Here is a 27,605-nt window from a genome sequence, read left to right on the forward strand (position 1 = left end):
TTGAAGGAGAGGGGGAGGAACAGAGAGAGAGAGGGAGAGAGAGATTACACCTCTCTCGTCCTGCTTTGGTCTTTGAATGGGAGGAGCAACATACCACAGCCTGCAGTATGCAGAGCTGCGGATCAGAACCGGGCTCAGAAACCAAAACTAGTCGGCACCAGTCGAGGGAGGAGATGTAACATCCCGGATGTGGAGAAACAGCGTCCTGTAATTCTACGTCGGGTCTTAGAAGCCGTCACACATATACATGCGTAACCTACGTATTTAAATATGATGTAGCCGATACGCACTGGCTGGACAGGCGGTGAAGAGAGGTCGCTGACGGACTGTGCGTAATGCTGAGTGGACAGCAGCATTTCTCGCTGTATATTCCAGCCTAGACGGGCTATTGACAGGAGATTCGCACTTCTTCTGCAGTGCAGCTCGTCATCAGAACCCGATGCGCTCCGCCGGACCGGACCCGTTCAGTTTCATGCCGTCCAACCCGACTGGAGCCTGAGCCGAAGGATGCAGGTTAAAAACCAGATCTGCACCGAGCGGAGCAGCACCGACGACCCGGAGCAGGATGACAACCAGAAGAAGACCTCGTGTTTTTCCAACATTAAGATTTTCCTGGTGTCGGAATGTGCGCTCATGTTGGCACAGGGCACCGTGGGCGCCTATCTGGTGAGTTTCCACAGAACAGCCTCAACGACGGTCTGAAGGAACGTCGTATCTCAGTATATCTCAGGTAACATCGGGTTAACGCAGCGCCCTTCAAACAGGCACAGGCAGACAGTGAGTAACGATGCGGTGCCTCAGCTGCTGCGGTAAATAATCATATTATTCTGATCACATTAAAATAATCACATCCTCCAGTAACCAAGGAACGCGGTGCTTTCACTGATTGATGAGTTGCTGCGTATTATCCATCAGGCCTATGCACCATCTGCATGACACAAAGCGCGTCACAGCGGCCGTAGGCTCCACGTTGTTGCTGGAGAATTTTATATGCGTATAATGATGGTCTGCCGGGGAGCGGGTTACGAAACACTGGTCAAGAGGTTTGATCCAACCTGCCGGCTCTTTCTGCATCCATGTCCATCAGTAATGCAGGAGGCCTTTGACACTGGAGGATACAGGCCTAGGGGATGACGTGATCACCACAACAGAGGCGACAGCAGCTTATATTGTATTTTCAGAAAAGATTGCTCCATTTTTTTTCTCATTAACACTGTGACAGTTTCATCACGTGCTATTCTAAGCATTGATGTCATTAGATTGATGTCAGTTCAGCAAATGCTCACATGGATAACAAAAATAACGTATGTAAAATGTAAATCTACCTGAATATGAAAGATGCCATTGTATTCTGGATTGTTAGTTCCCTGACTGAAGTCAGTTGCTCTGATAGGTGTATTGATACTACAAATAATTGTAGGTTCATAAGAGAATTGGGCTGAAAGTTACCTTTACTTATCTCAGGGCCAGAACACCTTTACTTAAGAAGTTAGAGTTTCCCTCTATATACTACTGTAAATAGTGTAGATTATTACAAATGCTTCTTTAAGCTCAGGACAAGGTGAAAGGTCAGCGTTTGACTGTCATTAGACACAGCCTTTATTTTAAAGCAGCTTTTGTTTGGAAGAGAAAAATATTAACAAGCTAAACCCTGTGGGCCGAGCTCCAGGACACTGTACACCTTCACATTTTGGTTTAAATTCAAAGTGCATTAGTATTTTCCTGCAGTGGAACTTTTCTCTTCTAAAGCATTATCCTGGACCAAAAGTGCACCTTTAGCAAATCCCTTTGCAGACAAAAGCACTACAATCTATCCTCTCTTGTATAAAATACAGTTTGTCATCATCTTTTATCGCCTCTCTCTTTTTAATTCAGCCACTTTCTTGGTTCACAGTGTGCATGTGTTTTCTCCTCTGTCTTTAGTGGCACATTATTATTTATTTATCTATTTATTCGTGTATTTTACAAATAAATGACAGTAAACTGAACTAAAAATTAAATCCTTGGCACAGGAGAAAGCTCTAATGACTGAAGGTCATCACTGTCAGCACAGCGGCACCTGCATAACAAACTGAAAAGGGCAGCAGGTTTTCTCTTTTGTCTGTTCTCTGCAACAATTTGTATCTCTGTAAATATAGGTGTTGAAAAGCTGCTGTTCTCCAGGAGGCCATGCAGAAATCTTTCAGGGCCACAAGCTTGAATCTTTCCTCTGTCGTCCAGGTGTTGTGACCTCTGAACTGTGTCCTCACAGCCTCTGATGTCAAGGAGCTGTGAATTACAGCTTTGTCATAATTCTGCACAAACAGTGGACACAAGCTAAAGTAAACGTTAAATAATTTTAACTAATAGACTTGCAGTGGTAACATCTGAGACGTCCGTCAGTCCCCCCACGAACCCACCCCCCACCCCCCACTCATGTGTTGCTGCATGGTGACAGAACTAGGTTAGTGTTCCACAGTTGGAATAATAAACCCGTGACAGCCATCCGCCCATTTTAGAAGTGAATTATAAATTGTTCATCCTTTTTTGGAAAGTGTGTGTATGTGTGTGTGTATGTGTGTGTGTGTGTGTGTGTGTGTGTGTGTGTGTGTGTGTGTTGGGGGGGCTGCCAGTTGTCTGGCTTTGTTACTGTTGTCCAGACACCTCTGGTGGCGACATACCAAGGACAGGCCCATGTATGATGAGGCTGAGAGCTCGGTACTTAGTTCTTTCTCCTTCAACAGTCATATAATCCATAGCATCTTAATAAACATATTTTTGATGTAGTATTAGTTTACCCAGAGGCAGTCTGCTTCTACCAGGACACCCTTTGTAAGGTTAAATTAAGTAAGAGCTGCTTGTGGACAATCCTTAACAAATTAGAAATGATCAGTCTTGTTCTGCTAAGTGCTATATATAACCTGCTAGAGCTGAAATAATTAGCTGAGTAACTGATTGATTCATCAACAGAAAAAAAATCTGTTTTGATTAATTGATTAATTTGTTTGATTATTTTTCCAAGCCAACATTACCTTGTTCCAATTTCTAAATTGTTAGAATTTGGAGCTTGTCTTTGTTTTAAATTGAATATCTTTGTGTTCTCAACTGTTGGTAGAAAAAAAACATAATAAAACATTAAAGCCATCATATTGGGCTTAAGGAAATTGTGACAGGCATTTTAATGATTTTCTGACATTTTATAGACCAAACAATTAATCAATAATGAAAATGAAAATCATTAGTTGCAACCGTAAAAAAAAAAGCTAACTAGAAATTGTTGGAGTTTGGTGTGACAAGACAAACAGGATAAGCAGTACAGAAAAAAGGTTCATGGTTAAATTTTCCTTTTTTTTTATCTTGAATTGCTTCTGAAGTCTTGGGACACGTACTGTACCTTTTGCTGTGGATGAGTAATTAGTAAAAGTTGAACATAATTCAGCCTTTTACTGTCGGTCCTGCAGATGAACCAGAGCACATTTGATGTAAGGGGCCAGCTCGTCGCTTACACACACCCAGAAAAACAGCTGGTGAGATTGTGTTTGTGCCCGCTGCATAATTAGAACAGCTGCATGAGGTTTGTTGCCTGAAGTCACACACATGCACTCATCCCTTTCTCCCAGGCTGGCGTCAGGCTCGCCTCAGGGTAGTTTTGGGAGAGAGAGGAGGAGTATGGGGATGTGCCCCCCCCCCCCCGCAGAACATCTCAGCTTCTGTGTGTTATCAACAGGTTGCTGATGTTGGTACAAGCTCTGAGGGAGTGGCAGATGGCTGCGTTTCCAATCTACTTCTACTGAATAACGCCTGAAGCTAAATACTCATGTGCATCAGTATTTTAAACAAACATTAAAATGGGATGGAAAATTTACAAAACTCATATTCCCTTAAGAATAATTACAGAAAGTAATAGAGTAGAAACTACAGTATGTAAAATCAAGTGTATGAATCTGCCTTAAAAAGGTGTGGGTTGGTTATGATGTAATTAGCAGTCATAAATGGCTACTAGTTGTAAAAGCACTTCATAACACCTGCTGTCTCTGTCTCTGTCTCTCTCTCTCTCTCCCTCTCTCTCTCTCTCTCTGCCAGGTAAGTGTTTTAACAACTCTGGAGAGACGCTTCAACCTCCAGAGTGCCGATGTGGGCGTCATAGCCAGCAGCTTCGAAATTGGCAACCTGGCCCTCATCCTGTTTGTCAGCTACTTTGGCGCCAAGGCCCACAGACCCCGCCTGATTGGCTGCGGGGGGATCGTCATGGCGCTGGGGGCATTGCTATCAGCCCTGCCGGAGTTCCTGACTCATCAGTACGAGTACGAGGCCGGGGACTCATGGCACGCTGAGGACGGCAGGGACGTCTGCTCCAACATCTCCAGGTCAGAAAACCGAGACTCTGGGTTTAAATGTGGCAACCGAGCCAACACCAACATGATGTACCTTCTGCTGATCGGAGCCCAGGTTCTGCTGGGCATTGGAGCAACACCTGTCCAGCCTCTGGGAGTGTCCTATATCGATGACCATGTCCACAGGAAGGACTCCTCACTGTATATAGGTGAGTCACTCTGAGCTACCGTACATGCATGACATCAGAGCAGATTCTCAATTCCGTATTCATGGTAGTTATTTTTGCATTTTAACATGAACAACATAATGTTTTATTACCAAATCCTCGAGCTGAAACATCTCCATTACTGACTGAATCCAAAGCTTTTTGCAGAGGAGCTCTGCTGGCTAAAAGCACTGTAGTCAGCTCCGCCATGATGTACAGAATGTTCCCTCATGGTTAAAAGCTTACTCAAAGACCACAGACACCACAGAAACAATCATGGTGTGATAAATGTGTTGTAAGTAGGAGGTTTCCAAGCTATTAACCTTTCTAATGATATAGAGGAAGGAATCCTTGGAACAAGCAACAGACTTAAACCAATTCAGATTCAGAGACTGAGCTCAGGACCAAACAACACCTTCATCTTCATGGCTATTTTTTTATTCAAAGTATTCAAGTACCAGTGCAACCTTTATGGCATGTTACAGTTATTAAACACGTATCAAAGGCAAAGGAGGGAAACAAAATACAGCGTTGGGGTCTTATTCAGCTAACATAAACAAGTCCAATAGAGGAAAAAGTTTCCGGAAATTCTGTCCATCATACATTAAAGAGATTTTGCAAATAGCTCTTGTAATAGAGTTCATTCTTCTATCCGTTGATATGGGGCTTTAACCAGTTACATCTATGAATAAAGTGCTTACCTAACGTAATTAAATTGTCTATCAGAAAATCCAAATCCCTCTTCTTCATAAGTACTCCAGCTTTAACCAACATCATATTTAGTGGGTTCTTTAGATTGCAGCTAGCTCTGAAACAAAATTCTTAGGTTCACCCTGGAAGAAAATGTGCTCTGCAGTTTCAATATCCCTCTAACAAAATCTACGTTGTTGTTGTTCCAATTAAATCTTTTGTGTAAGAAGTGATTGGATGGATAGAGTCAGCCATTCAAAATTTTAAATGGTATTTCTTTGGCCTTAAGGAGGATTGGATTGGATAAATATCTTTTCCTCATGTTCTTTGCCTCGTCGTTTCAGCTGATTAGGGTAGTGCTGATAAAACATCTCTAATAAACTTCTTGCTACTTAAGTTGATACCATCAATACAGATTGACGTTAATTCTGATACAAATGTTATTGCACCAAAAGCTGTTGAATCATTGTTTTGAGGGGAACTAGAGTTGTCAATTTATAATATTCTTTAGTTGGGCAGTGAAGATAAAATTTATCACAAAAGTCTCAATAATTACAAAAATTACCCTCCCTATCCATCAAATGCATTACAGCCCATACTCCTTTTTTCATCCATGCTCATAATAACAACGATTTCCTATTAGTCAAAATCTACCTGTTGTTCCACAGAGGTGTATTATGTGGTAGGTATTCACACCATCATCTTTCACACTCATCACCATGTCAGCTTTCCTAATGTAATGACATTTGTTTTTCCAGATAAAACTGAAATTTATATTGTTTATTTCGTCAGAATTTTCTCATGAAAAGGCGAGATAAATTGCTTTTGACAGATTTTCCATCTTAGACAGTTGTCAGTTGATCATTTAACACAATTTGTTTTGCATTTCATGCATGCTGTATTGGAGAATTGATTAATGGAGTCTAGCACTGTTTGTTTTTTTCAAATTTGTTTTTCATCTTTTAAAAATAATGTTGTGTCATCTTCAAATTGACTTAACTTTGATTATAATGTCTTCCATTTATGTCCATGTTTTCAGTCCCATTCTTCTTGTTCATAATGGACAGTAATTCAGCAACCATTATAAATAATAAAGGAGAGCTGCTGCAACCTTGTCTAATGCCCTTCCTAACAAAATCTTGTGCAAGTTCCATGTTCCAAAGGTACTGAACTATTAGTATCCTGACATAACAGATGAATTACATTTCTAAATTTCTGTCCAAAACCAAACTGATGTAAAGTTTCCAATATGAAAGGTTGTTTCACTGAATCAAAGGCTTTGTTGAAATCCAGAAATACAATGAGCTCTCTCAAAGTGTATCACAGCAATCAATCAGGTCTAGAACCATCTTATCTTGTTGTGAATCGATCTCTGATTGGGAAAACCAAATTGTGTTGTTTCATTTATTACCTGCGTCAGGCCTTTTTTCATTCCAGCTGCAATACATCCAGATAGCAATTTATAGTCAGTGTTGAGTAGTGTAATTGATCTTAAATTGTCTGGTCACCTTTTATCCTTGTCATGCTTGGGAATAAGTATAATTAGACCTTGCTTCATGCTTAGCATTAGTTCATTTCTCTCTACGCATTCTTGCATTGCCTCAAACAATACATTTCTGACATCTTTCCAAAAGAATTTATAAAAATCATCCGTCCAATTCTTCTATTTTTTGATCTGACGCACAAATTTCTTTGAATGAAACAACAATTTTTGGTTTGAAGTTGGATTTTTCAAATAAGCTGGTGAGTCAATGAGGGAGTATGCAGATGTATAAAGCTTACTCTAAAAATGTGAAAGCTTCCTTTTCAATGATTCTAGCGTCCTTGCATTCTACTTCGTTTGTCAGGAAGCCTGCTACTACCTTATTTTCTTCTCTTCTCCAGGTTGCTGAAATATGAAATATTCTTTTCTCCTTCCTCTATCCACTTTGCTCTTGATTTAAAAAATGCACCCTGGTCCCTTTTGACATAGATCGCATTCGGATTTGAATTGTCATTAATATTTTCTTTATGCACATTACTCAGTTCTGCTTTCCTGCAACACTGGCTGCCTTTTGGTTTTATTTGTATTATACAGTGATTGGTTAGTGGAACTTTGGAAGTGGAAGATGTCCAAGCCAAGCTCCATGTCTGAATCAACAGGTTTATACCAGGAATATTTTTCCCTGGATTTAAACATCTCCATATATCTATCAGTAAATTCCTGAATAATTCAATTAATTCAAAGAAATTGTCAAATTCTTCTTATTATAACGATAACTTTCAATTTTTGAGCGCTATTCATCAAGTGTCATATTCCAGTCACCGCCCATTAAAATAAATTCTGCGGTGTGTAGTGTCTTGAGCCTTGATTGCATTAGTGATACATCTTCCAACATTTGTTTGCTTTGGTCATTCATTCATCAACCATACACATTAAGTAAAATGAAGAAATGACTTTCAAGTGTTAAGACAGCCATTAACCAGTGGTCTTTTCAATGTATGATAATATCACCTGGAAACCCTTTGAAACAGAGTTCAATACCAGCAGATCTATTGGTTCTATGACTAAATAGTATTCGATCATCCCACAGGTTAGTCCAAAAGTTCACATCCAAGGAAGAATCAGTTTCTTGTAGTAAAAGACAACCAAGTCTTTAAGACCCCTCACATTCAGCGAAGCAAATGAAAGTGTGCAACTAAACATTTCAGTTCAAAACTGGAATTGGGACGAGTTTTGCAATGATAACAATAACCAAAATAGTCCCATGCCCTTATGTTGCATGAACTGTATGCATATCAAACCTTCCACCTGTTTAGCCAATCCACCGACCCTCTATGTAACCATGCGGTTCTTGGTGGTAGACTCGTTTCCCAGTCCGGCCAAGCATATACCTCTCTCCTTGCACAGGGGTGAAATCTTTACACCATATCTCTTCTTTGATAAAGCTCAGCGCAAAGAATGTAACTACATGTCTGTTGCCCTTCTTTCGGCTAACTCTGTGCACAATGTCCATGGTTTCTTCAAGCTGGCACACTTGGGGACAAGCTTGTTAAGAAGTTTCACAATGTCTGCTCTGATGTTTTCGTCGCTCTTCTCCATCAGACCTTTAAGTTTCAGACACCACAGCATCTTGTATCTTTCCTGCTTCCTGATCCTCTCTTTGAGCTCCTTATTTTCTTAACCTGGGTGCTTGTTGTGTTTTTCTTGCTCGTTAATTTGAAGTGGACCACTTAAGTTCAACTAGCAGTCATGGAGCTACTCTGTTTAGCTTGTTCCTTAAGTTGAGCCAGTTGTTCATCATTCTTTTCCATGCTTTGAATTGCTTCCAGTATGGCCAGGTCACAGACCTCTTGCATCTCTGCTACCACTATAGCATAGCTGACAACACATCAGTGTTCTGTATTTTATGGTAATCTCCCGGCCTCCTTCCATTTTGTTGCATTTTCTGGAAACTCCTGTAATTTGCATGGCCTTCAACCTTTATTATGAATAATCATCATACATGGATTCAAGCGTGTTATATGTTTGTCTGATGTAACTCAAGTTGCCATATTGCTTGACACACACAACCCACACACAGACATACAATTTCATCCCATCTGTTACCACAACCTGGCAACCTACAACCTGAACCTGGCAGTAGTAGTGGCTTGCTCCACAATGTTCTACCATGCTGTTTTTCTTTCCCCTCTGGGGCCTTTGACTGGACATGTGACTTCTGAAGTACATTATTTGACAGGAAATGGTATCTTCATCCCTGAGGCTTTAACATATTATTGATGCAAATTTGGCATGTTCTCAAAAGGTTGTTGAATATGGATGCAAATGTCAGTTCACTCAGTGACACCAGATGTCTGTCCTTCCTCACCTGAAGATGGAGTGCACAGGTGCAGTGAAATAAGTCATGCAGAAAATAATTTTGACTGTGACCACAACACTGGTTCTGACATTATAATGAACAAAGGAGATGATTTAGAGTCGGTCCTAGCAACAATAAAAACAGAAGATCCTTGATTCCTGAACTAAACAACAACCAGCAGCAGTTTGAGTCCTTCATGCTCTTGCATTTGGCTGATTCGTGATTCCAGTTAGCTGGAAGTAATGAGAAACAAAGGCCAATGGCACAATAAAACCTGCACAATCACAATATCTATCATAGTAAATGGAATGATTATGCATGCATAATTGAAACATGACTATGACATTAATCATTCATGTGTGAACTAAATGATCGACTCTGCTTAATGAACAGAGAACAGGCTCGTTTCAGGATTATAAGATTACAGTACAATGGGAACCGCTTACAGTGATCACGTCTGTCCAGGTCAAATTGATCACTGTGAGCCGATGATTATTATACTATTATATTATGAAACGGACAGCTTCCCATAGCACTATACCGATGTAAAGATAAAATAACTGCGCCATAGCCCTCTCCTGCTCCAAGCCCCATCTGAGTGGTCAGGGTGACAGCATTACACTCCACTCACGTAACAAACCTGCTGCTGTGACAGAGCGGGGACGATAATTACGCACTGTGAAAGTCCCAAAACGTGAGCAGAGCAGGAATGGGAGAAAAATAAAAATAACTCACTGAGTTACGACAGTGAAGATATCGCAGCTCACACACAGTGAGCCAGCAGGAGTAGTCGTCAGCAGTCGTTACACCCTGTGGCAGTCCAAAAACCTTGTACAAGTAAGTTCTTAGTATGACAACTTGCAGGAGTAGGCAACAACATTTTTTTTCCATATGTTGCCATGTATGAAAAGACACAGTGTATGATGAATACTGTAAGCAGTCGTCTTGATTACTATAAGCAAATGATCCAAACAGCATTTGTATAGGAATGATTCTGTCCTAAGCTTTGGATCCATGTAAGCAATTGATCACTATAAGCAGTTTCCATTGTTTTATATTTAAAAAAAAACCCTTTTACTGATATAATCTTCACTGAATCACAATTAGTCATGATTAGTTGGACAAATGGTAAATGCTATGCTAATGTAGTAAAGCAGGTAACGGAAAGCAGTGGTTGTGGCAGGGTGTTGGTTTGAGTACCAACTGCAAATGTTGGTTAAGCAGAGGGTCTAAGAGTAAAAGAAAAATCTTGCAGGATGCGTGTAGAGTAACACGTCAACCCACAATAGTATGTGATGGTTTAAAGTGTGAACTTCCCAGAGATCAGTCAGTCAGCACGTCCAGTAGTGTGATGTCTTTGTCTATGGATTTACTGTAAATGCATAGTGCGTTTCAGTTGATGACTTATTTTCTGCAACATTTTCAACCAGTTTGTACCGCAGCTCATGCCAACTGCTCAGCCCCTCTTCTAGATACGGATCAACACTTCCTGCTTGTATAGCCTGTCTTCTGCTCTAGCCCACTGACAAAACCTATCATGTGTACTGCAGCGTCACTGTTTGTGTGCGCATGTATCTGTGTGTCCATCTTCCTGTTAAGTGAATCTGACTCGCAGGTTTGGAGAAATTATAGTCATAGTTCAAAGTTTTCTGTCCAGTTCAACATAAGAATATCACTAATAGAGTAATAGAATTAATAGAAGAGGTAGAATACACATACATTAACCATACATAGACTACTAGGTTTCAAGGTGATACACATGAACGAAACACATTATAGATTATATATTAACACATTTGCTCTTATTTTGGCAGAAAAGAGAAATGCAGTATATTCTGGTTATCCAGCTACTGGTACACAATTTTATTTCACAAAAATTGTATTTTGGCAAAATCCATCTAGGAGACGAAACAGGGCTGGCGACATGTTTCTGTGACACTGTACTGGACAGTATTGACTTAGTTTTGCCCTGCTTAGATAATGTGTTTGGACGGTGGATGGAAATATCCTTGTTATTTTAGTTATGTGTGATGGGATGCATCAGCCCATCAATACGTGTGCTATTTTCTGCTCCTCTTTACTTAATGGTGTCATGATGCACTACAATGTTGCATCTGTGAAAATGAGTTTGTTGCTATGACAAAATCGAGGAGTGTGTGTTGAAGGTCAGAGACGCAGTCTTGTGAAAAGACGAACTGACTGATAATTTAATATTTCCTGTGTGAGCGCTTGAGAGGGACATTGTTGGTGTGTGACCTCTCTCAGATAGGGGCCATTGAGCAAAGCACTTCATCCCCAACTTCTGCAAATGTTCACAGGCCTGCAGCAGAGGACTGTGGTTATACTTACAGCAGAAACCAAGAGGCTGACATAACACACATTACAGCCTGTCTGCCTAAGTTGCCAAGGCAACAGTACAGAGGAAGGCACTGAGGTGTGCCATTCCTGCTCCTGCTCACCGCTCAGCGACCTGCCAGTAGCAGAGCTCCATCTGGGGAAGTGGAGAGGATGAGACAGAGGACGAGAGGAAAAAAATGAGAGACTGCTATTACTAAGAAAAGAAAAAAAATAGAAGTGTAATGTGTAGGTTACTTGGTTAAGATGTTGGTGCAGAGCATGGGAAATCCCTCTAAACACAATGCATATTTCCATGTTAAAAACAATAAATGATTTCCTCTTTCATTATTATTGGTGCATGATACAGAGGTGATCAATATATTATCTTCTGATGACTGAAGATGTAATTATTATTATGGTTATAATATCAGGATTTCAGTAAATAATTACACCAGATAATAGGGAGCTGTTTCTAATAATAGCTGCACTTCTTCCATGACTTTGAACCAACACATTAAGAATAATCATATTGCAGGTCAAACAGCCAAATCTGTGAGTAGCATGCAGCAAGGAACCATATGAAGGTGGTGCATTATGCAACAACATGCTGCAGGTTGTATTTTGTAGTTCATCAACTTAATGTGGGATTTTCAGTCATATAAATTCTCTCTCAGATTCAATTGCCAGTGAACAGGACCTTACCTGCAATTTGTTTCTAAAAATTGTAAGATCTGAACAGTTAACTTTCTGTCCACTTCACTTTTTGCAAATACAAGGTTATTGGCATGGTATTAGTAATTACTGGTTATTGTTATCAGCCCTGAAATTTCATATTTTTACCAGCTGTGGTTCAAGCTCAGCTGCAAATTTGCCAGCTATATTTAATTATTGTATCATAATGTATACTGTTAAAATTACAGTCACACTATAACTCAAAGTGCTTATACATAGGGCTGGGCATAGCACTGATCTTCTGATTGGATTTTCATTCACAAAGTCCAGAATTGAATAATTTCCATTTGATTCAGTCCAATTTGATCAGAATCTATCCTGAGCACTTAAAGGCTAAACTGTAAACATATTTCCTTTTTAGGAAACTGTGGGCCAAGGATTTCTTTTTCTTGGCACATGTAAAATGAGTAAAACATGATACGTCTATATTTTTTATAAGGCTGAATGTGCAAAACAGTCAGTAATTCATCTGCTGTGTTTGTGTTGACATCAGTCTGATATCCGCAGACAGCTGCTAGCTAGTGTTAACTCACCAACTGGGACAGACTGATCTCTAGACTGGCTATAAGACAGTCAGAGTCGGTGAACCATCCTGAGTCATGACAGTCCTGTAAACCCACAGACTGTAATTATTCAGTTACAGTTTACGAGACCGATGTGACACCAGCCGGCTCTTATAGCCAGCTATCATCTCTGTTACTTTTTACTGAACCTATTTGTGCATGTTGTAATAACTTGATTTCTACAAAATGGACATGAAGCCGTAACTGAACGTCTAACAACATGTAACCATTGCAAACACATAATGTTTAGCATAGATGTACAAGAGAAAAGGCACAAATACAAAGATTGATCTGGGCTTTAAATAATCAATATTGGGCCATTCAAATAAAAATCAATATGTCAATCAATTTTTTATCCAGCCCTATTTATGTATATTTAAGTCATCTGCTTGCAGATGAATTGAAAAATACACAGTTAGGTTTTGGCTACCATGTGGCTAGTTGCACCTCCTCACAGTCTCCTCTGCTAGGCCTTGGCCAGTCGTGTTTCAGTGCAGACCTCTTGCAGGGTGAGAAGGCCTGCGGTTTGTTCTGTGCATGCTTTGATCTGCACAGTCTCTGCCAGCAGCACTCAGGGAGGAGGAGAGGGGAGGAGGAGAGGAGGTGGGGAGGGAGGAAGGGATGGACAGAGGATGGAGGAGAGGGAGGAGTGCACACGAGGCTTGCACAGCACCCAGCAACCCACCCTACCCCCCGCTTGGCTAGAGGCCAACTCATACCAGATGCCTGATGTTACACTTGATATTCCCATGCTATTGTAGAAGATGTAAAGGAATGCACTGGTCTTCACTGAATATGATCATGTCTTATAATGTGACAATCCATTAGCAAAATCACACATTTAACATCTCTAAAATACCTTATTTAATCCTTATGAGAAAGAACTTAAGTAATAGCTAATGAAGAAACATTTTACAATACAGTAGCGGTTCGGTGGTTATCATGGCTGCCTCTTCAGGAGGGTCCTGCATCTGAATCTCCTTCATGCTTCCTCTCTTTCTTTCTCCCTTTCTTTCTTTGGAGCCATATTTGCTTCCACACAGTGTTTTCTAGTCTTCCTTGGGTCCACACACAAAAATAATAAGTAGAACAAATAATAATTAAAATCACACTAAAATGATTATTTAAAAGAATGAAAATAATTAATTAACTACTATTATTTACTAAAATAATTCTGTGTAAAGTTTGCAGTTAATTTCATGTTTTTTTCCAGCTTTTTCTGAATGTCTGAACAAAATTTAATGGTGACAGAAGGAAAAGTTGGTAGGGTTGATCCTCTTGGAACTATGAACGTCTGCACACAGTTTCATGCCAATCGTGACAACCAACAATGCCAAAATATTACAGCTGTAAAAATACTCTATCATGACTTTTGACAGCAAAAAGAAATGATTAACTGTGATTTTCAATTGGACTTTAAGCGTCAGAACTGCCTGTGAGTCTGAATCTGATTGCGTTTGTCTGTTGATGTTAGCCCAGTGATGGACTGGATCTGACAGTCTAGTCAGTCAACCAAGGACGTCTCTTAACCTCAGAGGTACCACCATTTGTTGCTATTTTTTCTCACTCTTGAGTCTTGAATTGTTACTTAGTATGAAAATTTGCACATTCTGCATTTTGGACATTTGTGACTCAGATTTGTTATCAAGCCCACTGTTGTTTGTCCTGGTTCAGTGCGAAGTGGCCTTTGCCAATCCATAAGCAACTGTTTCGTTCATAACATCCACCAAGCTTCTTCCATTGACACTTAAAGACAGGCTATTATTCTTTTCTCTCCACCACCCCCTCTCTCTACTCCCTTTTTTTTGACAATCGAGGCATGTTGATCGCCATGGTTACCTCCTACAATGTGACTGCTGGGTCGTCTGTTGTGGCTCTGTAATTGCATGGAGACCAGTCTTTATACAGTATGTATGTGTTACGTGCTGCCTAGTATTTCTGCTGCTTCTGTCTCCCAGTCTCCAGGCGGTGGGTTTGTTTGACAAGCTTGACGTGTGAAGACACAGTTGCATTGTAAGAAAACCCCCTGAATAATGCAACGTGACAGAGAAGCAGTTAGGAGTTGTTTAGCAAACATCTAACCAGATTATTAAATATTAAAATAGCAGCTCTCCGCGGGCTCGCTAACAAACCAGATGATAGACAGAGAGGCTGCTCTGTTGTGGCCACATTTTCACCCCACATGGATCAATACTGCCTGATTGAGAGATTGAGGACACTTGGATTACTCAAGAGCAAACCAGGAAACACTTAACACTTGTCCCTCAGCATATGCCTGCTCTGTATCTGTTCTGTATCATTACTGCAGCCTATTCTTTCTTAAATGTTGTGTGTGTTTCATTTAGTGTCCAACACCTTTGTGTGTGATTTTACTGGTATGTATGTCTGCATTCAGTCAAAACAGTGCTGCAGGGATAACGTATTTTTGTACGCCAACCTGGAAGTTAGCTTCACCCTGGTTCCCTCGACAAAAAGCCAGTGGGATTTTTCCATGGGCTTTTGGATGACTGCAGAAAATAAGATCTGGAAAATAACAACTGGAATATTTACTGATGTATTTTATGTCGTAGAATAAAACGTGAAAATGTCTTGAGCTTGTGTTAACCACAGACCTTATTTCAGTCATCTAACCAAAAACACATTCAAAAAACCCATAGACTTTGAGTCAAGGGAACAGGAAGTGGAAAAATGCTAACTTATTTCCAGGTATATCACTTGAAAATACTTGAAATACTGCACCACTGACTTCAGACAAGGTTTTTGTTGGTCAATTGTGCAAATGCTTTCTGCTGCCTAAAGATAGCAATGCGCCAGCACTGTGCCTGATCACACGTCATTTTAAGACCAACACACCCATGGGCGCTCACATGGGCGCAGGTGTATTTGCTATTTAAACAACATGGGAAGTGGACGGGAAAATGACAACTACGTCGGCCTGAAACTAGCAAAGACACTTAAGTTTTACTTTGCACCACTGTGTACCAGGTGTCATATAGGGCCCATGGTCTCCTAAGGATGAAGCCTAACGACTGGTGGTGGTGATTCTGACTTTCATCAAGTGCCACCAGCAGGTCATAGTTTTCAGTTATCCAGTGAAATAATTGAAATATATCAATAAATCTCAACTTGTCTACATTCATGGCTGGCAATACGTAATTTTATGCAGATATTCATGCTTCCCAGACAATGCATTGTCAATGACTTTGGTGATCTCATGACCTTTCCTCAAGCACGACCATGAGGATCACATTTGCGGTTCTTAGTCAAATGTCTCAGCAACTATTAGATTACCTTGATATTTGGTATACATGTTCAAGTTCCCCTCGAGATGAACTTTAGTAATTTCGATGATCCCTAAAGTTTTCATCTAGTGCCATCATCAGGTCAGAATTATATTTTATTTATAATTTATTTAGCATCATTGCTAAATCACCCTTATTATTACACCTATGCAGTAAGACAAAATAACCATCCATCCAATACAATCCAATACAATCCATAATTTGTCCAAAATTGGTTTAAAAGAAATTTAAGTAAATAAGAATTCTTTGACAAACTTGCACACCCTACGTAGACCTTCCCATTATCATATACATGCGCTCAGACTGAGCTACAAGAGAAATGTTACAGAACGTGCACCGGAGTGCCAAATGGCAGCAACAATACATTAAATTACAGAGCTGTAAAGTACAGTAACCTACAGTACATTACAGTACAGTAAAGGAAAAGAGCAGCCTACGGCACTTGAGGGGACCAGCTCTGCAGCCGCTGGGTCAGCTTCTCCCTTCCTGCTTCATATCTTAGACTCTATTCATCGCTGTAATGCACATAATGAAGCGCTGTGAGGCTGCAAGTTGAGAGTCCACTGCAGCAAAAATGTTTTTACTCCAGTGCAGTTATTACTCTTCCACTGTAGGACAGCAGAGGAAGGAATGGACGCTGACTCAGCACACACTGTCCGTTCAGACCGGCCCGGGATGTTTTATGTGTGCACCTTTTAGGAGCACCTTTGCCAAGATACAAAGTGCCAGTGATTGAACTGTGCCATAATGCGAGTCTGAGTGAGAAATTATTCATGTGCTGGCAGGTGTGAGCAGGTAGAGGAGCGCTGTCTCACACAGTATGACCTTGCCTCTGCTGCACTCATTACTGCTGGGTATAGAACACAGACGAAGGGAAAGCGCTGCCGTCAGCTTAGGCTTCATTTTTCATCACCTCTGAGTGTACCACTGTTTATTTGTTTTTATTAGAGGAAATGTAACAATATTAAACAGAAAAGGACCAGGTGGTCACTACTTTTGAACACCATATTTTATATATTGATTTATATTGTTATTCTAACAGTACTTTGTACAAATCAGCTTGGTCCTACCTTTTTAATAGAGGTGGGTAAACTGAGCTACCCTCCACCACATTCCTGGTTTTAAATGTCATCAGTGAATTAGAGCTCATTGTACATTGTGATATGGTTCTTTAGTTATCGTTTAGGAATTTTTACTGGGAATTTGAGGTTTTTGGCTAACTACTTTGACAGAAGATAAGAAGAAACTTTATTGAATCCCAGGAGGGAAATGTGGCAAATTAAAATAATAAGTATAAGAATTGATTATAATATATTTCAGCTATTGATAAGAAGTCTTTGAAACTCTATAAGAGCATTTAGACCTTTACCCTGGGAAATAAAATATCATTTGGATAATAATAAAATGAACTAACAAATAAAATATGAAAAATAAAATAAAAATAAAAATAAAAAATCCAAATAAATAAAAAAACATAGAAACACTTCTTTGATGCCTGTTGAAAATGTTTGTAGGGGGGGTGCAGTGGGGGAAATTGGACACTTTGTTCAAGAAGTACTTGATTGAACAATTGAATTTTTGGATGCTGTAGTTTGTAGTGATGTTGTATGGGACTGCATTATACTGTGACATGTTGGTAATACTCTGTGCTATTGGATTGCAATATGATGCACCTGTGTTTCAGGTAATTAGTAGAAAGAAAATTGGGAACAAGCATAACTAATCATGCGTACGACCACACATAGAGGAGTGTTAAAGTTCTCCCAGGCATCGTTTGCTCATCATATTTTCATTAATATGGTAAGCTATCTAGCAAGCTGCTGGCCTGACGTTACTCTTTGTGCTTGTTTTTATTGTGTGTATCTGCATTTGTGCTGTAATCAATGTATAATTAACATAATTTTGATATTGATATTTTAGAAGCTTGTGTCAGGCTCAGGCCAAGCTACAGGCCTATGTTATATGTGGTATTAAACGAGGCGGAGCTGTCAGATCTTGTACAAGCTCTCGGCTTTCGTGGAGTGTCTCTGCCTGACATTTCCAAATGGCTGGGTCAGACACACAAAGACTAAGCTGCCAGAGTGTTACATGGATATCTGAGTTATCTCTAAAGTCCCAAGTCTTCTCAAATCATCTGCACTTTAATAAGTGATCCTGTGAATTATACATTTCTGTCACACAAAGTCACTTCAGCAGAGATAGCCTCATGCCAAAGGGATGTGGAATAAGTACGCCAGGGAAAATAGAATCATGTTTTGTGAGTTTCTTGTCTGGCAAGACTGTGGTACTTTGACCTTTATCTCCTGCTGGCCTGATGTCTGTGTTCACTGTCACAGCACCCACAAACAGCAGGTATGAAATAGTGTAAAGGAGGATACAACAGCAATCTGATTTTTGCATAGAAATGATGAGAATCCATTAAGGTTCTCTCTGGAACTATTTTATAATGTGCAGCATCTCCAGGGAAAATCGTGTACTGCTGAATAGCCTATGTGTGTATGAGATCTCCACTTTGCGTGTCAAGTTTAATTGGCTAAGATGATTTGACTTAAAAATAGTTTTGGACATTGAAGTACATGGTTAGAAATAGTGGTTAGAAATCTAAGAATGATATTACAAATTTTTGAAAATGACTGATAGAACTACATTTAAATGAATAGAGGTAGTTTTTAAAGGATAATTAGGTAAATGTATAAGTGAAGTCGATAAATTGCACAGACTGGATGAGGCTGAGGTGAGTAAGTTAATGTAATAATATATTTTTACCCCAAAATGACTGTAGTTAATATTTTTTTGAAATAGAAGTGTCTAATATTAAAGTGTTTTGTTGCTGCCTTCTTGCACAGGTGTTTTTCTACCCACATACCAACAAATAGTGCCGTCATTGCTAAATAAGCTTTCTCTGGAGGATCAGTCCCAGAGGCTTACGGTCAAGACCATCTCCCTGTAGCTGATTCTGCTGAGTGCATGTTCCAGTCCTTCCTCCCAGTTCAGTCCTTTCATAAGTGCAGCTCAACTGAAAACACCGAGAGCATCTCATCCTCGCTTTACACTGAGGCAGAACTGCTATCACTGCACAGTCAATAAGTCTGGAGAGATTTACAGTCGGTCTCTAATGAGCAATCAAAAGTCAAACCAGTCCTGTGAAAATGAACCTATCTCAGAGGCATTGATTTCTGTAATTAATGTATTTAAAAGATGCACGCACATCATAATTCCTAAATTGTTGCCATGGATGCAGGTGTTTGCAAGATATGTGAAATTACAATGCAGCAACTTTTATTTGAACTAAAATTAAAGTTAAAATAGGAATATAGGAAAATAGTTTTGAGAAATGACTTTTACAGTTTGTTATATTTCTAAAGAGTAATATTGCTTAAGGTTTTGGAGGGATTTTACCTATTTTGCACATTGCTTTCTTAGATAACAGTATAATACTGATTTTCGGTCTTAGTCAATTGCTAAAATTTTCTTTAATTTTACAGTTTTAGTCAAAGATTGTGCCTCAGATGAACCAACTGTGGAGTCCAAACAACAGCCTGGCATTAGTCCTGACTGCTTCTTTTTAACATCAGCTGTTTCTCTTTGAAGGCCACTCCAGGCCGCTTACCTTATTCCAGTATGTAGGGGGCACAGTAAATGTGGTTGTGCCCACAGTGAAGTTTAGAGGATGTGGAGCTTTGGTGTACTGTAGATCGGATTCACGGATTGGCTGGCACCCAACATTTTCTACTGGTTCACTGCCATATTTTTGTGCGTGTGCGTGCATGTACGCCAGCTTGCTTGCATCACATACAGTATGGATTAGCTGTGTTATCCTGTGTTTGCCTATGATTTGACTCCTGGTGGGAGGCAGAGTAGGAGATAGGAGGATGTTGATTGGTTGGTGGTTGAGCTGGCCCAGCTGTAACCTCAGACCTCCTCTGTCACCTGACTTCAGTCCCATTGGCACCAGACTGCTCAAATGAACATAATGTGTCTATCTCACAGAGAAAGTCAAACAGGAAGAGAATGACTGAAGTTAAATTATTCTTAGCTTAAAAGCAATTATTTGTAAAGTAATAAAAATAATAATACACTTTATTTATTAAGCACATAAAACAGAGAAGTCATAAAATCATCATATTTAAAATGTGGTGTGAAAAACCAACTCAGCGTCGGAAAAGTATCTTTGTTTTATTTGAATTATTTTTTAATTGAAATAATTGTCTTTTCACCCCACTCTTTTACTACTGTTAGTCTGTCAGACAGTACAGTTCAGTACAGCTACAGTATGTCTTTAGTCTTGACATCTGAGAGTCTGGACCAAAGAGGTGCACTTGTAATTACTGGTTGCTAACACTGCTAAAATGTACAGTATGTGCAACTTGAAATGGAGTAGTGTAAGGTGTAAGGTGTAAAGACATGACTCAGTGTTAATCATTGTCTAGAGAACACAATATAATTCAACATGTTTACCATGACATTTGGTTCAGAAAGTCAAGTCTGTGGTACCTATTCATCTTATGTCATTATCAGGTCAAAATTTCAGCATGCCCAATTCTTTGGTTTGTGACCAAATACTTGAATTATCCCCTGGGGGAAATTCATGAGTCCATTAGCTCATTGTTGATAATAATAATAATGATAAGGATAATAATAATAATAATAATAATAATAATAATAATAATAATAATAATAATAATGATAATAATAATAATAATAATAAAAACAGAAGGAGGCAGTTCTTGTCGCTCCATTCACTGAAGGCCATATCAGATCCCTGTACTCCTCTTCCTGCCCGTTCCTGATGCACGCCACAATAGCTGTGTCATCTGAGTATTTCTGGATGTGGCAGGACTCAGAGTTGTATTTAAAGTCCGCCATATACCAGGTGAACAGGAACAGAGCCAGAACAGTCCCTTGTGGAGCCCCAGTGCTGCTCATCACTGTCCCTGAGACACAGTTACCCAGCCTGATGTACTGTGGTCGTCTTGTCAGGTAATCCACAATCCAGAACGTGAAGCAGGGATCCACCCCCATCCCTTCCAGCTTGTCTTTAAGGATCGGGGGTTGGATGGTGTTAAATGCACTTGAGAAATCAAAGAACATAATCCTCATGTAACCACCTTGCTCATCCAAGTAAGAATGGGCCGGTGGAGCATGCAAAGGACAGCATCATCCACTCCAACATGTATGTATCTTATAAACGTTAGCATGTTAGCATTGTTACTCAGTGTATGTTAGCATGCTGAAATTAGCCTTTAGCTGGGAAAGAATTTTCATATCAGCCTCCAAATAATTATTCTGAGTCAGTGATATCAGGAATTTCACATTGATGAAGTCAACATACCTTTGGCAGAATGGCTGGTTACATCAAACCAAAATCCAGTATTTACACTAATACAATCCATTCAATCCATGGCTCAAAAGTAGCCAATTTAGGCTGTTTATCCGGTGTGAGTGCCAGGTTTGCATTACCTTGGAATAATGTGTCCTAAGTCAGAATATGTGGTGTCAACATTACATCAAAACCTCTGTCTTGTTAAAAAAAAACATCAGCATGAAAACAGGACAATGTGGAATCTGGTTTTATAGGCCTACTAACTTTCTTTACAGATAGTGTTGTAAAGTCTTTACAAGACTGTTAGTGTCCAGCTTTATGCATATGAAACCAATATGTTTTGGTTGGGACCAGTTCTGGGACCTTTGACTGCAGTGATTAGAATTACTAATTATTATTATTATATTTGGGTGTTTGTACCCCTGAAAGGCCGAAAATCTGTCTACAGATTTCTAGATGGGGCTAAGGCTGATCATGAATTGTCCTGTCTGTCTTTCCCCCATTTTCTTGTCCATCTTTCTACTTTATGTCTCTTATAAAGGAATAAAAATGTCCAAAAATACTTGCAGATAAAAATGTTTTTCAAAAACAGTTTTTCAAATGACGACCAGAAATCAAAGTCTTTCTGCATCTATAGAAATCCATTGCTAACACTATGAGGAATGAAGCAGCCTCTCTGTTCTCAGATTCATCACTGGCGATAACCACAGCACTGATCATTACATCCCTCACAGAGAAACCGACTGCTCCGGGCTCCGAGCTCACTCCTATTGTTCCACTTACCACCTGCATGGATAACTGAGTTTCACTGCCACACACATACATATACACACACACACACACGCGCGAGCGCACACACACACACACACACACATACACACATAGTCCTGCACAGTCTGCTGCTTATTGGAAACCTTTCAGCCTCTGGGCCAAAGCGGGGCAGATTTGCACAGAAGAGGAAGTCAACCAGAGCTGCGTGTCAGTGCTTCTGCTCTTACACTAAGAAGCCATTTCCTGCTTGATTATTTATGATCCTGATGGATAATCTAGTCTTAGATCAATTACCCTGAGCAACCTATGAGCTGCATATTACAGTGACGGTGAATAAATCTGTCAGTGGGAGACATCTGGTGAAATTTAAAGTCCTTTGGCATGGATTCATTACAAATCTTTCCTTGAATGGAATGTATTTGGTTTCCAATCATACAGTAGATTTAACAACATGAGTGGTCTCTGGTAGGAAGCTTCGTGTTACAATATATTTAATAAAAGGGCCAAGTTATAAACACTTTACAAGCTTTATACAATGCTGCCCTCTGCTGAACGATCAGGGGAAAAGCACTTACAGCTCAGCTCAGCTAAAGTAAACTAAATGAAAACAATTCAAAAATAAACGTTGATGTTATGAAACTAACACTGAATTATGTTTTTGCTGTTGCTGCTTCCATTTAACTGACAGATATTGTATATTTTTCTGTCCCTCCTTGTCTTGCAGGTATTTTATTTTCAACGCTGGTGTTTGGCCCGGCCTGTGGCTTCATCTTAGGTTCCGTCTGTACCAAAGTCTATGTTGATGCTGTCTTCATTGACACCAGTGAGTTGTCATTTATTCTTTGTTTACACTGTTTCCCTGTGCATTAGTATATTTGTATTGAACCTTTTGGGAAAATTAAGAATATCATTACACCAAAATGAAAATATTAAAAATTTTGAAACAGACAGAATGTACTTCCAGTGGAACCCAATTTCTTCACATTGATCTCTGAAATTTCATCTTACTGCATCATTCAGCAGCCAATCATTGTGCTAAATTCCCCCCACCTCCTGTGTAGGTAAGCTGGACATCACCCCAGATGACCCTCGCTGGATCGGGGCGTGGTGGGGCGGCTTCCTCCTTTGTGGTGCCTTACTCTTCCTGTCAGCCCTCTTCATGTTCGGCTTCCCCCAGGCGCTGGACGAGCAGGACATGGACGGTGGAGGGGAGAGTGAGCAGGCCATGCTGCCTTCTTCCCTGACCCTGGAATACCAGGGCTCTAAACCCAACGGGGCCATTCATGGTTTTGATATGAACAGTGGACTCTCAGTCTGTGAGCATCTGAGAGGTAAGAGGGAACAGAGGGAGCAGATGGTGAGAAGTGTGAAGCCATCTGAAACAAAATATCCTTATCTTTTCTAACATTTTTTTTTCTCTTCATCATTGACTCAGTAATCCCCCGGGTAACCAGGCACCTACTCTCTAACCCGGTGTTCAGCTGCATCACGCTGGCAGCCTGCATGGAGATAGCTGTAGTTGCTGGCTTTGCTGCCTTCCTTGGCAAATACCTGGAGCAGCAGTTCAACCTTACCACCTCCTCAGCCAATCAGCTGCTAGGTAGGCAGGTCATAATAATTTCTGATTGTCTTGTTGGGTAAAGCCTTTTTGTTGTGTCTAACAATCAAATTGTTTCACCATTAAAACATCAGGGCAGAAGAAGCTTGTTAAAGGAGCTATTTGTAAGTTTAGCTATTGCTAGCCAAAGTTAGCATTAACAGCTGTTTACTTACCGATCTTGAGAAGAGCTTCAGCCATGGTTGCATTTTCAAGACTATATTGCATCCTCTGAGCAGCCCTACTTCTTCAGGGCAGAGTGGACACTACAGTGACTCAGTATCGGACACTGACGAAATGGGCCGACTGGACCGGAGTTGGCTGCTTAGCATGCTAACATCAGTAGGAGAAAAGAAATGATAGAAATAGAAGCAAAACAATAATGTTGCTTTCCAAAGCTGTAGACAGCTCTTGCTGAGTAAAGGAATGAAGTTCGGTGCTGAACCTGCAGCATTTCTTCTAGACTGGTAAGTAAACAGCTGTTAGTGCTAATCCTGGCTATGTACCAATAACAAATCTTACAAATAGCTCCTTATAGGTTATACAAATCAAAAAAATAAGAACTGTAATGACAATACTTGTGCAGTACAAGAATCTCTACTATGGAAAAATAGGACAACTTTTAGGGAAACAGTGGACATCCCTGTCTTTATCTCTCCAGGTATGACGGCGATCCCCTGTGCCTGTCTGGGTATCTTCCTCGGAGGGCTGCTGGTTAAGAAGCTGAACCTGTCTGCTCTGGGTGCTGTCCGTATGGCCATGCTGGTCAACCTGGTGTCCACTGCCTGCTACGTCTCTTTTCTCTTCTTGGGGTGTGACACTGGACCTGTCGCAGGGGTTACAGTGGCCTATGGCAACGAGTAAGAGTGATAACCTGCTGATGTGACTGAGGAGTCTGACTTTCTACTTGTATATTGGCCTTATTGTTGTTTTCCTCAGGTTTATATGCTTATTTGCAGTTTTATAAGAAACATATTCTAGTTATATATGACTTCCTCTCCAAACATGCAACTTTCTTGATGAGTTGTAGCTATTATTACTTTAGTCTTTCCATAATTTCTCTCTATCATAATGCCCAATGTATTAATGCAGCATTTAAAGGAATAGCTGGTCATTTTGGGAAATATGCTCACTGGCTTTCTTGCCAAGATTTAGATGAGAAGATCAATACCACTCTCTTGCCTATACAGTAAATATAAGGCTACTGCCTTTGTTTGATGTGAACATTGTACACATATACCGTCTCTGATATGACCTTTGACTTCCTCCACAGGACGTTGCAGTCTTGGCAGCGACCTGAGTCAGCATGCATCAGTAACTGTAACTGCTACACAGCATCAGTGAGCCCCGTCTGTGGTTCCAATGGAGTCACCTACCTCTCAGCCTGCTTCGCTGGCTGCACCAAACCAGTGAGTGGAGACGGTAACACTGACCGAAATAAGCTATATAATGACTACTCTGGATACCGGACACATTCATACAGACAGAGGAGTAACTAAGCTCCAATCTCTCCCTGTCTTTGTGTCAGAACCTGACCAGCTGTACGTGTATATCCAACAACAGTGAAGATGCTGTGGCTTTGCCAGGAAAGTGTCCCAGTCCAGGCTGTCAGCAGGCCTTCCTCACCTTCCTATGTGTTATCTGTGTGTGCAGCATGATCGGAGCGATGGCCCAGACGCCCTCCGTCATCATCCTCATCAGGTATGAGACTGCTGTTATACATGAACTCCACAAGAGGGAGCTGTTGATATGTATGACCAATCAAGGGCGAAATCTCAAGTGTAGAGATTTGTCAAGGTGACACTGGTACAGAGAAATACTGACAGACAAGGCAATATATATATATATATATATATATATATATTGTCACGACCCGGCTCTAAAGCCGTGACCCGCAAGGAGGGAAACGCAGACTGAGATGAAAACAAGGATAAATTTATTTAACAAAAGACAAAATCAACACATGAGCAACGCAAAAGACGATTAGATGTGAGCATCAGTAAATCTGTGGTGAGTGTACGTGAGTGTGTGAGTGAAAGGCAACGTGTGTGTGTGAAAGTGTTGGATGTAGAAAAACAAAAGACACCAACACTGGGGAAATGAATGGGGTCAGAGAGAGCACTCTGGTTGAATGAAGCTGGGGCTTTACAGTAGTGGGCAGCACCGGGACCAGGTGCCTTCAACTACAGGTTGGCAACTCCGCCCACAAATGACCTGCAGACAAATGACAATCAGGATGAGAACACAAAAACACAGCCTGAGAGCTGATGACGGAACAGGGGTCCGTCACAATATAGATATATATATGTTGCCTGTCATATTTCTCTCTCTCTCTCTCTCTCTCTCTCTCTGTCTCTCTCTCTTTCTCTCTCTCTCTATATATATATCTATATATATATAGATATATATCGATATATCTATATATATATACACATATACAAATACTGTAGATATATATAATAACAAAGAACACTGTAGGGTACAGAACAGACAGTTGAGTAGATGTGTGTGGACATCACCGACATAATGATGTCTGACACTCCACATATTGTATAATTTATTGTTAGTATAAAATACTTAAGTATATAGATTGTTTTTGTGATTTTTAGCATATATTGTCTAGACGGAGTTTGTTGTAGTGTGAATTTCCTTTGTACATCTAAATGGTTTAGATCCGGTTACACTGTTGGCTTTATACAACCTGACTGATTTCAGATTTCCGGCTGAAATAATAATTGCTGCATCCCCAGAACTCCGCAACGACTTTAGTGTGAATGATTCTATCATGACCAATAGAAACGATGGCCATAAGTTCAAAACCAGTCCCAAGTTGCAGTAAACCAGAAATATTCTTGACCCTAGTGGCAAAGGAACCCCTAACCTGTAGTCTGTGTAGTGCCTTGTAGCAGCATTCAGATCACTAGTACACATTGTTCATCCCAATCGTTGCTCTGTTTCAGAACCGTAAGTCCAGAGCTTAAATCGTACGCCCTTGGAGTTCTGTTCCTGCTCCTGAGACTTATAGGTAAGAAACATCAGTTAACATTAACATTAGTCTTATAGTATACTTCAAATAGCATATTTCTAATTCCATTCATATTGGTACACTTTCTGTAATAAGTCTCACACTGCTGTGTTTGTTCTACCTGTTATTGCCCTGAAGTTTTACTCTGTCATGTAAATGTCAGAGTAATTTTTTTTACCTTGGATGAAATGAACTTCATTGGCTTGTCTATGAAGATAGTAGACCTCAACTCAAACTAGTGCTCTTTGACCTTTTGACCTGCTGTCTGTCCACCTCAACCCCCACCCCCTTTCAGGCTTCATCCCTCCCCCTCTGATCTTCGGCATGGGCATCGACTCCACCTGTCTGTTCTGGAGCTCGGTTTGCGGCGAGAAGGGAGCCTGCATGCTGTATGACAACGTGGCCTACAGGCATCTGTACGTCAGCATCGCCATCGTCCTCAAGTCATCAGCCTTCGTCCTGTACACCACCACGTGGCAGTGTTTGAGAAAGAACTACAGGAAGTACATCAAGAACAGCGAGGGTTACCTCACTCCCACCGAACTCTTTGCCTCCAATGTGACTCTGGACAATTTGGGCAAGGAGATCACGCAGAACCCAGTCAACAGGACAAAGTTCATATACAACCTGGAGGACCATGAGATGTGTAACAACATGGAGTCAGTTTTATAGTGTCACTCTGCACCGGGACTGCAGACTAGAACTGTTAATGTGCAATTGACCTGATGTGCGATGTTTCTTTGGTGTCGTCTTGGTTTAGAAGAATGTCCTCAGTAAGGGTTTTATCTTCTTCTCACCCAAAACATCAGACATAATGACAAAATTGAAGAGGTGTTTCCCAAAATGCTCTATATCCACATTGCACTCAATTTTTTATTTTCTATTTTTTACTAAAATATAAATT

At 40.3% G+C, this 27,605-nt stretch overlaps 1 protein-coding gene across 1 annotated transcript; it reads left to right on the forward strand.

The window, feature by feature from the left end:
- On the forward strand, positions 1-27,605 carry LOC111220989 (solute carrier organic anion transporter family member 3A1-like). The gene is made up of 10 exons (XM_022744305.1): positions 1-666; positions 4,063-4,522; positions 22,804-22,902; positions 23,141-23,410; positions 23,515-23,679; positions 24,338-24,536; positions 24,950-25,085; positions 25,205-25,377; positions 26,637-26,701; positions 26,997-27,605. The coding sequence occupies exons 1-10, from the start codon at positions 508-510 to the stop codon at positions 27,371-27,373; spliced, it is 2,103 nt and encodes a 700-aa protein (XP_022600026.1). The 5' UTR covers positions 1-507; the 3' UTR covers positions 27,374-27,605.

The sequence above is a fragment of the Seriola dumerili genome, unplaced genomic scaffold (genome assembly GCF_002260705.1).
Source record: "Seriola dumerili isolate Sdu_G_001 unplaced genomic scaffold, Sdu_1.0 BDQW01000003.1, whole genome shotgun sequence".
Taxonomy (NCBI): domain Eukaryota; kingdom Metazoa; phylum Chordata; class Actinopteri; order Carangiformes; family Carangidae; genus Seriola; species Seriola dumerili.